The following is a 12,697-nucleotide window of genomic DNA, read 5'->3' on the forward strand; positions in this document are numbered from 1 at the left end:
ACTGTGGTGCGTGACCTGTACGCAGATAAATGTAGCCGGTGGGGCTTCTCCGGAAGCTCACAGGGTGGTGTGGGGTGCAGAAGTTAGAGCAGGCAGTTCAGAGGGTGGGGGGGTGTGGGCTGAGGGAGCAGCTAAGAAGCCTGCCTGACAGGGAAGGGAGCGGGAGAAGGAACAGGTGGGGGAAACCTCCAGAGATCTGAAGACATGGAGGCAGTCAAGTGAAGGGGTGGGAGAAAGAATATTTGCAGCTGATGGTACAGCTTTTGTGCAAAAGCTTCGAAGCAAGAGACAGCATGGAGGATTTGAGGAACTAGAGGAAATTCAGAGTGTGGAGCGCCTGTGGGAAGCCGAGCTGGAGAGGCAGGTGTCTGGGGGAGGTGTCTGGTTTGCAAGAGCAGATCCTGGGGGCAGGAATAGACCTGGGCTCTAACACTTACCACACAGGCGCGGCCTAATGTCTTTAAGCCTCAGTTTCCTCATCTACAAAGTGGGGATTAAAAACATCTACCTCATCAAGTTGTTGTGAGGATTCAAGAAGGTAATAAACACAGAATGCTTGGCACTTGGTCAGAGCTCAACAAACGCCGTGTTACTATCCTTATGTGGGGGCGAGGGGAACCCGCAGAAGGATTTTAGGTGAGTGGTTCTGACAAGTGCAAAGTTGTATTTTACAAAGATCACTTAGGCTGGCAGCAGTAGGGGAAAAACTCATGGGCTGCTGCAGCACCTGGGTTATTTGCCGCCGCGTTTGTATTCTTCCAGACCATTTTACCCTCTCCCAAAATCTGAAATGAAAATGCAAAAGGTAGAAAGATTCTCAAGCCGATTCTTATCCACATGAGCCTCCATCCTCAGCATCCCAGCATGCCCGTGCCCAGAGGCAGGGATGCAGGCTCCAGGTTGGGCCGCGTGAACCTACCTTCCAGGTAGATCTCACAGGAGGTGGTAACTCCTCGACTGGCCCCGCCCCGCCTGTGAGCTACAGCCAATCAGACGGCGCGAGGTCAGCAGTGGGTGTAGCTGCACCAGAAAAGCTCCCGGTTCACCTGCGACTGGTCCTTTGAAGAGTAATTGAAGGGAGGGGAATTACGAGGTCTTCAAATACTCAGAATCGGCTGGAGGAAGAGGACCTCGGCCGTCCTGTCAAGCAACAGGGTCTGTTAATGAAGGCGGCCATTCATTCACCCATCAAGTGTTTACCGAGCCCCTACGATTTATACCAGGCACTGTTTTAGGTGCCTGAGGGGTCACAGGAGGGACCAGAGAGGAGCCTCAAAAATAAAGCGTCGGGGAGTTCCCTGGTGGTCCATTGGTTAAGACTCCATGCTCCCAATGCAGGGCGCACGGGTTTGACCCCTGGTCGGGGAACTAAGATCCCGGAGGCTGCAGGGGCGGCCTGAAAAAAAAGGAAAAAGAAAAAGAAAGCATCAGGAGGAGGATGTGGGGTGGGGGGAGATACACTTTTAGGAAGAGTGATCTGGGAAGGCAGAGATCTGAACAGTGCCTGCGGGAACCATGTGGCCGTGTGGGAGAAGAGCCCTCCGGGCACAGAGAGCGCTGGGTGAACATATCATAGGGAGGACCATGCCGGCGCTGGCCAAAGAACTGCAAAACGGGTCCGCATGGAAGTCCTATACAAACGGCTTCCACCTCAGGAAAACGCGGAAGCAGAAGCACCAGCTGACAGCAAGGAGGGAGAAGACGCTGTAAGTTTGAGAAGGATGTTAGAAAGACTCACCGGTGACCCTGAAAGTTGCCTGAAGTATTGGGAGTTTTCTAGAACACTTCTCAAGAGAAGTCACAGAAGGAACTGAAGAAATGAGGTCTCCATCATGTGAAGAGGGCAGGACATGGTGGAGGATTCTCCCATCGGTTTGGACCTCTTACTCTCAGGAGGCCCTACCAAGGCTAAGATTCTGTGATGGGGGTGCTAAAGGAATGACAGGGCCATAGGTGATCACTGGCCTCTTCCTTCTAAAGCAAGAAAAATTGCAGAGAGGATTCTTCTCCAGGTAATTGTGAAACCTAAGCAACAGAAACACAGCCGCCAGGCAGGAGGACAGAGAGAGGTCTTGACTGTAGAAATCCAAGAATTGGAAGAAGGCCAGGAAGGCACATTGGGCACTGCTTTCCCCTCTGGACAGAGGAAGAACATCCTCAGGAATCTCGCTTCTTTCTGGAACACGTAGGCATGGTGTTAAACAGCCTTATTTTCAGTCATTCTTTCACCAGTTTCCACTGGTTAAACAAAGAGTTGAGAATCAGAGGACTCACAACCTAACCTCATGTACAGCTGGGAAGGATATGAGCTAAAAGGCAAGACCTTTTTATTTTTTTTAAGACCTTTTAAAAAGTAAATGAATGGGGCTTCCCTGGTGGCGCAGTGGTTGAGAGTCCGCCTGCCGATGCAGGGGACACGTGTTCGTGCCCTGGTCCAGGAAGATCCCACATGCCGCAGAGTGGCTGGGCCCGTGAGCCATGGCCGCTGAGCCTGTGCGTCCGGAGCCTGTGCTCCGCAACGGGAGAGGCCGCAACAGTGAGAGGCCCGCGTACCGCAAAAAAAAAAAAAAAAAAAAAGTATGTACTCCACCATATCTATACTCTCCCAAGTAGCCTCCTTAGCAAGCTAAGCTCTTATTCCAGATATGTTGTTAATATTTGACATTTTGACCTGAATTTTTCTTATTTATTTTTGGCTGCGTTGGGTCTGTTGCTGAACACAGGCTTTCTCTAGTTGCGGTGAGCAGGGGCTACTGTTTCAGTGCGCGGGCTTCTCACTGCAGTGGCTTCTCTTGTTGTGGAGCACAGGCTCTAGGAGTGTGGGCTTCAGTAGCTGTGGCTCACGGGCTCTAGAGCGCAGGTTCAGTAGTTGTGGCACACGGGCCCAGTTGCTCCACGGCATGTGGGATCTTCCCGGACCAGGGCTCGAACCCGTGTCCCCTGCATTGGCAGGTGGATTCTTAACCACTGCGCCACCAGGGAAGCCCCATTTACCTGAATTTCTTATTGCTTTTTCATTTCTCAGCCATGTGAGAAAATAAACACTATTCAAAAATCACACCTAGAATACTGGCTCGGCATCCCTACCCAACTTAATTGGGTGTGACTCATTTGAGTGAGTCTTGGCATTTCCAAATACCCAAGTCCCTCACAAGAGATGATCTGCCACCTGAGTAAATTTTAAAAGCTCCACGACAGTCTTGGAAGGCCACACAGAGGTGGAGCTCTACACATGTTCTGAGCACAGCGCCGTCCTCAGAAAATGGTGACCACTTTGGAAGAGAAAATGCTTGTGGGATATATATAACTTTGGAATGTTTTATTAAAAACCAACAACAGCAACCTCATGATATTACAGGTAGAATTTTAACTTATTATGAAGCCGTAAGAATAAAATAACAGCCTTGAGAGTTATCTGAAAGGTTTTCCAAAAAAAATTCCTTTTTATTTTCATAAATTAACACACATAACAGTGGGAATTTTAGAGTCACAAACTACCAAACAGAAAAGGAACTGCAAGGGCATCATGTATGCCAATGTTACCAAAAATGTACAAATTTCACTGAACTATTGACCATGATAATATACAAACACTTCAGGCAGCTATTTACTGGCCTAGACCAGCCCAAGGAGATGATGCTGAGGCCTCTTGCCAAGAATTAAAATCCGATTCAGCACCAGAGAGGGGCTCATGGAGATACACAATGAACAAGCATCCAATCTGAGAGAGTGCTGTGCTAGATGGCAGGCTATGTGGGGGCCCTCACTTCACAATAAAAATAAATAGCCTTTGCTGATCAATTTGTGGCTAGATAATAGTACTAAACTTTGATTTCAGTAAATTAAGCCTTCTTCTTCCCGGCCAGCTTTTTATACAGGAAGTTCAGTCGTGGCAAGGAGCCCTTCCCTCTCATGAATCCAGGAAAGGATACTCCGCACCTCTGGCCAACTACTTAAAGACTTTGGATACAGCCACCCACGATGTGGTGTTTCAGAAGTCCTTTCCATGATACCGGGGTGGGGGAAGCTTACAGAAACAAAAAACAAGGGAATTAAAGAAAGCACCAACTGCATACTCTGCCCCCAGGGAATGGGAGAAAAGTATCACCGTCTAAAAGTTCGTCTTTCGCGGATCTTGATGTACATTGATTATGAGATGAAATCCCAGCCTGGAGACGGAGCACTGGCTCTGCATTCCATCAGGCCGCACCAAGCCTTGGACCGGCAGCCCCAGTCCTGCACTCTGTGCAGCCCTTAGCCTGGCAGACAGGGAACCAGCCACAGGGGTAGGATCATGCCCAGAGGGTGGGATCTGGAATCTACCTCAGGTTGGCTCTGGCACTCGCGCAAAAGACCCTTTCAGGCAAAATTGTGACAAAGCGTCATGTTTTTCACAGCTCTTGGAGGAGCGCTGTTTCAGGATTCACAGCATGAGTTTCTGAGCTCTTCAGGCTCCGAGTAAGGCAAACGCTGTATGTCTCTCCACTGTACCTCCCTCAGCTGTAGCTCTTAGAATAAGGTCAGTAAAAAAAAGTGGATATAATCTGCTTGAACAGGTGATGAGGTACATTTAAATTAATAGAGAAATGAAACCAAAAGAAAAGAGGAGGGGGAAGGTGGGGGGGCAAATATAGCTATAAACTGACAGATGGAAAACACTATAGTTGAAAGTTTCAGTGAAAAGCTGACGTGCAGAACCCTGATTGGACCTGAGATTTCTCCTCTCTTTCCCATATTAAAAACACTAAGTGTCTTTGGGTGGTAAGTCCCCATACTCAGAAACTGTACCAAGTCCCACCCCAGAACCAGACCTCCTGTAGCTATGGGCAGGTGGCTGGCTCTGAGGACCATAGACAGCACTGCAGCTGGCTAGGCCAATGGTAAAAATGGATGTTAAGACAGATATGGCTGAGCACGGCGAGAACCCGATGTGGCCCAGGTAAGCAATTTCAAGTTTGCAGTGGGGGCCCCTTCTTAACTTTGGAATGAGGAAGGGCCTTGGCCAAATGCACGCCAAGAATTACAAGGAGAGGGTTGGCCTCAGCGGAGCTTTTTCCTATGTTCCCAGGACAAGGAAGGAACCCAGGTCTCCACTTCCTCCAAGCCCCCATTCCAAATGCCAATGTTCCAAATCATTGCTCCTGGCCCTGACAAGTGCCACTCCTGCAACGGGCAAACTTGAAATTGTATCTCCGTAATGTTGGTGATGCCACAGCTGCACCCACGTCAACTTCAGTCTGCCACGCTTGCCACGTTGCAGACCCATCTACACTGGCAATGGAGCTGGCAAACAGGGCTCTGTAGATTTGCTGGGAGTTTGCAAGCTGTGCAGCAGGAGATTGCTAAAAACGTTTGTACAAGGGCACAAACTCATCTCACTCCCTTAAGCAAAAAGACAGAGAGAAGCATTTGTGTCTAAGGACCCTGTCCCAGGAAGGGAGAGGTACCGAGGGGAAACACAGGTCGTGTCTACACAGTCTGGGCAAAGCGAATGCACGATGGCAGCATCTGGTTTGCACTGTTCAGAGCTGGTGCGGAAGCCAGGCTCCCCTCTAATGCTACGTGGCTGTGGCCTTAGAAGCCTCCATGGATCACCAGGTGTGTATTTCACTTACTAAATGCTCTGTCTGAGGCATTGGACCTACAAGACAGACGTGGCACTTCGTTTTTCTCGCACTGTCAGTTTTTCTGCTCCAGTGTGGCACAGACTGTCAACCTGCAAAGGAAAGGCACATAGAAACCCCCACCCCCACCCCATCCTCCCATCCCCTGACAGACAGGGAAACCAAAGGGACCCAGGAGACATGATCCAGGACGGCACCACTCACTCCTCTCACAGACTGACTCGAAAATGTCTCTGGAGCTTTGACAGTTCCCATTGGCGCTGCTCCACGGCAGTGGCTCCTGGGAGGATGGGAGAGGTGACCAGTGTCCTGAGGCTGGGCTTAGCATCCCACTCACCAGCCAAGGAATGTTAATTCTCTGCACTCTTGTTTTGAGAGAGAGAGAGAGAGAGAGAGAGAGAGAGAAAAGATAAAACACAAGGGAAGGGGAGGAGGGGAAGCAAGGCAAGGGCACACAGGCCTTAAGTGGGAAAGGAATGAAACCTCCGGGCTTGTGGCCTCACACAGCTCGCTTCTGGTCCTCTGCCCACAGACTGCTGCAGGCAGAAACGGAGAAACCCAGAGACCTTTGTCTGGCATTCTACCAAACTTACAGCAGGTCTGACGCAGGAGCCCAGAGTACAGTGAGCTGCCCTCCAAGAGGGCTGGCCATGGGACTTCGTGACCCCAGACTGTCCTCCTCCCCACTATGGAGCGGGCTGCTCTGGCAGCTGCAAACGCTCTGGGTTGGCTTCATCACCACCTGAGCCATCGTGGATGCCTCTGTCATGGACCACCACTTCAGATGAAACCCACTAAGACCACACCCAAGCTTCCAACTTTTTAAATGACTGGGGGAGAGACCTGCTCTTACTTCCGTCATTAAAATAAATACAACTACTTAAGCAAGAATGAGAACCCAGATGAGAAATGAGTCGCACTAGGAGCTGGAGGCGGGGAAGGGGCTGCCTGAACACGTCAACGGGAAAACGGCTCTCGGCCGCCCCACACCACGCACCGACAAACCAGGTCAAATGCCTGTCGTGTGTTCTGAAGACGTGTACGGTCTTTCTCCTTGATGTCTTAAAAAACTGCTTTAAAATCACATTTAAAGGCTCCAAACATGCAGCAATAATTAAAACAAAAAAAGGGAAATAAAACAAATGAAAATAATCAACACTACCACATTAAAAAGTGCAACTTACTTCGAATGGGGCCTGGACGGGCTCCTCTGGCACTAGTGACCCACAGTCACAGAGGGGAGAAAATGATGGGGAAAAGCCACACACACACACACACTCACTCACACACACACACACAACCTGGTTCTGGACAGATGGGCTCAAAGGATTACAAAACACAGCAGCTCATCTTTCCTCAACTACTGAAGTGAGCCAGTGAGACCACATGGGACAGGAGGCCAAGTCCCCCTCCCTAGGCCACGTGTCTAAATAACCTTGGTCTAGCACCACCGTAAACAACGCGGAACTTTCACATGGACGTGCAAATGCTGTGAGTCCTTGGAAACCTAGTGTTACTGAAGGTATGTGGTGTCCTCCTCCGCGGATGGCAGAGTGTGGGGAGGAGGCCGACATCATTCAGGACCATTTCCAGGAGAAAGGGAGCGTTCCTGAGGTTCTATACTCAGCAGTACAAGTTAGAGGACCCTCTTTCACCAGTTCCTAAAAAGGCTGCACCTTGAAATAGGTAAAAATCCATAGTCTGCATTTTGAGTGGTTTGGGCAGTAGGGCAAAATTAGGCAACCTCTTCCAAGGAGGCCGGGAAAGTCTAAAGTTGAGACCCCCCCACCTGAATCGCTTCTCAACAACCGGACGACCGCTCCTGCTCCTCCTCTTCCTTGGCAAAGAAGGTCTCCAGTTCCATCAGTTTCTGTATCAACAGAGCATCCAGCTCTTGACTCTGCAGCGCCGCCTTCTGGGCCCGGGTAAAGCTGCCTGCCACCTTGACCTTACCGCGAGCCCTCCTCTTTCGTGGGACTGTGAAATCCTGAAACTCCAGAACTCGCTTCCTCTTCTGTTGGCTGATTGAGATGAGCGTACCATTCCGTTCCTTAGGTTCCTCAAAGATGGTCTCTAAACACCTAAGGGTGGAGCACAAAACACCACCATGCTCACCCTGGGGGCCACCAACCCTCCCAGTCAATGCGCGCTAAAGGCTAACTGCTCCTGACAGCTCTTTCCTCTGGTCTGCAGCTATTTTTTGATGACAAAACACATATATCTATGAATATGTAGTACAAGCAACATAGTGAAGAAATTTAAACTGGACAGGAAGGTAAAGAATAAAAGTAAGATGAACCCCCCCACCCCCCACCCCGGCAACAGCAGCAACAGTGTTTTGTGTATCCTCCCAAAGTCACTCAACGTACAGATGTGCATAGGTAAGCATGTATCATCAGAGGTCAGCCCTTTTGTGTAAAGGGCCAGGTAGTAAACATCTTAAAATTAACGAGGCACACAAGTCTCTGCTATATATTCTTTTTTGTTTTTTAAACAACCCTTTAAGAGAATAAAAACCATTCTTAGCTCACAGGGCTGGAAAAAAAGAAAGAAAGAAAGAAAATGGGGTGCTGGTTGGACCTGGCCTGTAGTTTGCTGACCCACAGCATCTATCCAACACTTTTGTTTCTTCTTTACTCAAATGGCAGCAAACTACATGCACTGGCCTATGCATTTGTGCCACTCTGACCTAACAATAACGTTTAAGATTGCCCCAGCTGGGTACACAGGTATCTGATTCATTCTTTTAAATGGCTATGCAGTGTATCCCATTACAAGGATGGACTATAATTTAATGAGAACCTTATTAATGGATATTTTAAGTTGTTTCCAATCCTTTCCTATTATTTAGCAATGCTGTAATGAATAGTCTTCTATCAATGCCTCAGAGTTTTATCTTCTAGGATAAAACTCTCCTGCTACATCCTGGACGCTACAGAAATTTAATAAATGTTTAACGACTTGAACTGAATTTAGACGCAAAGGTAGCCAAGTGAAATGCCTTCTGTACTTGGGTTTGGAGTCATATCTGAAGATCAGTGCTTATTAGTCCTGAAGACAGCCAGCGTATTTGCTAAAAACCAAGTACAAACAAAAAGGAGACTACCTAACCTGACACACATCTCTTTCCCATCCTACCACCGACCCCAATTCAAGGGCTGGAAACTAAAAATACCAATTCTAGTTATTTTCAAGACCCCGGTATTGGAAGAACTGAACATAAAACCCCTTCCAAAGCACAAGGACTGGAGATTTACATCGATCATTTCGGAAGCCCCCCCAATCTATTATTTACTGCTCATATGTACTTACCTGTTTGCAGGAGGAGATTTATAATTCTTGTTGGTATATATTTCTTCTAAACTAAACTCCTTTTTCTTTAACCTGAAAAGAGAAAAAAATAAATTCTTCACAGTCTCGTAAGAGACAAGATTGGTTTCCCAACTCTATGTTTTCCGTTCTTTTACTTTCCAAGAGTAAAAGACGAGTCCTAGATGTGTCTCATGAGAACAATGAGTACAGGATCTTCTTTTCCAGGGCATCAATCTTCAACTTTGTGAGATTTGGTCCAGTTATACTTACTTGGAGGGATATAACTGGATTTGTACCTATTATCTTAGTTTACAGCTTCTTCTTGTCCTACTTTTTCAATGTTTCTTCTGCTTAATTGACTGCTCTTTTTTTAATTCTCCTCTCCTGGCTTGAAATTTATACATATTCTGTTCTTTTAGTGGTTGGCAAGAATTTTAATGAGCATATTTAACTTATAAACCCTTCTCTCAAACAACACAAAGTCCCTGGAACCTCTAAGTCTGATCAATACTGTCCCAATTTATGTTATAGTGTCCTATTTTGCCTTTTTATTTCGTAAATTTTTGTGTAAGAATCAGGTCATTTAGTCTGTGGCTTCCCCAGTCTAGATTTTCTCGATTACATCCCACTGATATCATTTAACATGCGCCTCTGACCCAAACATATGGAAAATACTACAGGTATTTCCTATGGACTGGTAATTAAATAGAGAGGTATGATCAGATTTAGGTGTTCCGGGTTTTTTGATAGACTTTTAGGTGTCCATCACGAGGGACATGATACCCAGCTGTCACCCTTTTTGTGTATTAGCAGCCAGCCACTGATAAACATTGAATATATTTATTAGTTCTTTAGGATTGTACATGGTGACAGTCTATCATTCTTCTAGAAGAATTCTTCCATCTAAAGAAAACTTCATGCTCATCCATGCTTTGGTAACCCTGACGTACCGTTTGCACAGGAAAAGTGGGTTGTATGCTTGGTTCTTTCCCTTTATTTACCACTTTACAAAACAATGAATTGTTTCCCTATTATCATCCAAATACAGCCAGAGTTGTGAACTCATTCATTATGAACTATTGGACTGAAACATATCTCATGTGCTTCAATCTACTGCAGTTATTATTCCTTTTGATGCTCAGACAGTCTCATCATCTGTGGCAGTTGAGAGTCTCTTCAAACTGGTTCCTGTGTCTCTCCAACATGACCCCAGTCGCCTCTTGAGAGCTCATCACTTTCTGGCACAAGACAGTCTATACTCATGCATTTCCTGCCCTAGACCTGTAGCCAGTCTTCAAGGAGCCCTGGTTCACATATCATAAAATTCACCAATTTATTCATTCATTCATTTATTTATTTTGCAGTGCACGGGCCTCTCACTGTTGTGGCCTCTCCCGTTACGGAGCACAGGCTCCGGCCGCGCAGGCTCAGCGGCCATGGCTCACGGGCCTAGCCGCTACACGACATGTGGGATCTTCCCGGACCGGGGCACGAACCCGTGGCCCCTGCATCGGCAGGCGGGCTCTCAACCACTGCGCCACCAGGGGAGCCACCCTATTATTTATTTTTATGAGTGTGCTCAATCTGTTTGTTGACTCTTAGTTTTTGGTACTATGTAGAAGATAATAGCTTCAACCTTCAGGCCACCACTCTTAGTAGAAACTTATTTTCAGACAGCACAGAACCTTTATTACAAAATAGCAAATTATTATAAAGTTTCTGTGCTTTAAACCTTTTTCAGAGAAGTTAAGGAGTGACTGAACAGTACAGCAATAAACTTTTCAGCATCGTGCCTTAGTTTCTTCCCGGCTTTTTGAAAATCTTAATTGAGGTTCAGTTTGGTTCAATTCCAATTCAGCAAAGAACATGCTTGTGGAAAAAATACATAAATAATAGCATGGATAAGATTTTTCACAGGGATTTCCAACAAACAACTGTTACTTTGCTTCTTAACAACAGCAATAGCTACGTTAGATTAAGGATGTCGGATGGGTAGTTGGAAAGTGAAAGATTAGGCTTCTGACAGTCATTCTGACGAGCAAATCAGGGTAGTGTGCACCCATGTCCAGTTTCTGAGCTGAGGTGACTGCTGAAGCGCCAAGTTCAGATTCTGGGATTCCTAGGCTCTCAACAAGCTTTGCATTCCTCAGAGGGGCTTCACTCACTGGAGGTGGTGGGATGTGTAGATGTCCTCAAAAGTAGACACTTCCTGTGCAGATGCCACTTTGCCCAGAGTGGCTCTGGCAAGAGTCTACGCTCGAGCATCTTGTCTGGTGGTTCCTTGCTCCCTCCACCTCTTGATCTGTTTTTACGACTTGATTTCCCTCTGGTAAAGAAGCATCTTGACACAATTCTGAAGCAAGGCTGTGCTATTCTAGTATTGACAAAACTGAGGCTCTGAGGGGCTCGCTCGGGGGTCAAGCCCTGGTCCCAGGGGTCTCCTGTGAGGACCATGCCACTGTGACCCCCAAAGCACATTGCTGTGCTCATGCCGTGGCAGATCTGGCTCCTGGAAAGATGTGGCGGGGCCTGGTAGTCAGTGGGTGCAGCGCCCCCGATCCTGTGCTGGAGCACCTACAGGTTCTCCTCACAGCCAGGTGATGGTGGCCCTAAAATTCACCCTTTAAAGTGTATGGTTCAGTGGATTTTCGTAGAAGCACAATGTTATTCATCACCACTAATTCCAGAACATTTTCACAACCCACAGAAGAAACCCTGGACCAACGAGCAGTCACACCCACCCTCTCCTACCCCAGCACCTGGCAACCACGTATCTACTTTCTGCCCCTATGGTTCTGCCTATTCTGGACACTTCATACAAATGGAATCACACAGTATGTGCTCTTTGGAGTCGGTCTTCTCTCACTTAGCACACTGTTTCCACGGTTCATTCATGGTGTAGCACGTCTCAGTACTTCATTTTAACATTCTATGGATAGACCACCTTTTCTTAATCTATTCATCAACTGATGGACATTTGGATCGTTTCTACTTTTTGGCTGTTATGAAGAATATTGCTATGAACATTCATGTACAAGATTCTGTGTGAACATGTTTTCAATTCCCCTTGGACATATACCTAGAAGTAGTGATACAGTAACTCTAACATTCTGAGGAACTGCCAAACTATTTCCCACAGTGGCTACACTATTTTAGATTCCCACAAGCAATGTATGAAGGTTCCAACTTCTACCCATCCTCAATGCAAATACTTATTTTGTTGTTTTTATTTGTAAAAAAATTACTGCCATCCTAGTGGGTGAGGGCCATCTTGTGGTTTTGATTTGCAGTTCCCTAATGACTAATGATGCTGAGCAACATTTTTTGGCCATTCGTCTGCATCTTCTTTGGAGAAATGCCTGTTCAGAATCTTTGCCTACTTTAAAAAATTGCATTGCTGTCCCTTTGTTGTTGAGTTGTAAGAATTCTTTATATATTGTGCATACTAGAGCCCTATCAGATATATGACTTGCAAACACTTTTTCTGATTCTGTGGGTTATCTGTTATTTTAAAAAAACAAAACAAAACAAAAAAGACTTATTTAGAGCAGTTTTTGTTCATAGTAAAATTGAGTGGACAGAGTTCTCATATACACCCTGCCTGGAAGCCCCTGCAACTCGCCTACTAAGCACAGCAACCCCTATTATCAACAGCCTGCACCAGAGTGGAACATTTGTCACAACTGATGAACCTGCAATGACACATCATAATCACCCACAGTCGATGGTTTACATTAGGGTTCACTCTTAGTGTTACACAT

General features: G+C 46.7%; 1 protein-coding gene across 8 annotated transcripts in view; it reads right to left on the reverse strand.

Annotated features, from left to right (window-relative positions):
* Positions 1–3,416: 3,416 nt before the first annotated feature.
* Positions 3,417–12,697, reverse strand: part of PRR14L (proline rich 14 like) — a 57,089-nt gene continuing 47,808 nt past the window's right edge. For 3 of the 8 annotated variants that reach the window (XM_024768036.1, XM_024768042.1, XM_024768043.1), the window contains 4 exons: positions 8,937–9,008; positions 7,578–7,705; positions 7,414–7,494; positions 3,417–5,987 (listed from right to left, as the gene is read on the reverse strand). In XM_024768036.1, coding sequence (XP_024623804.1) covers positions 5,680–5,987; positions 7,414–7,494; positions 7,578–7,705; positions 8,937–9,008 — 589 coding nt within the window. In that variant the 3' untranslated portion in view covers positions 3,417–5,679. Of the gene's footprint in view, positions 7,706–8,936; positions 9,009–12,697 lie in introns of all 8 variants that reach the window. The other 5 variants (XM_024768037.1, XM_024768041.1, XM_024768040.1 and 2 more) reach the window with 5 other exon arrangements.

This window comes from Neophocaena asiaeorientalis, unplaced genomic scaffold (assembly GCF_003031525.2).
Source record: "Neophocaena asiaeorientalis asiaeorientalis breed wild unplaced genomic scaffold, Neophocaena_asiaeorientalis_V1.1 scaffold828, whole genome shotgun sequence".
NCBI lineage: Eukaryota > Metazoa > Chordata > Mammalia > Artiodactyla > Phocoenidae > Neophocaena > Neophocaena asiaeorientalis.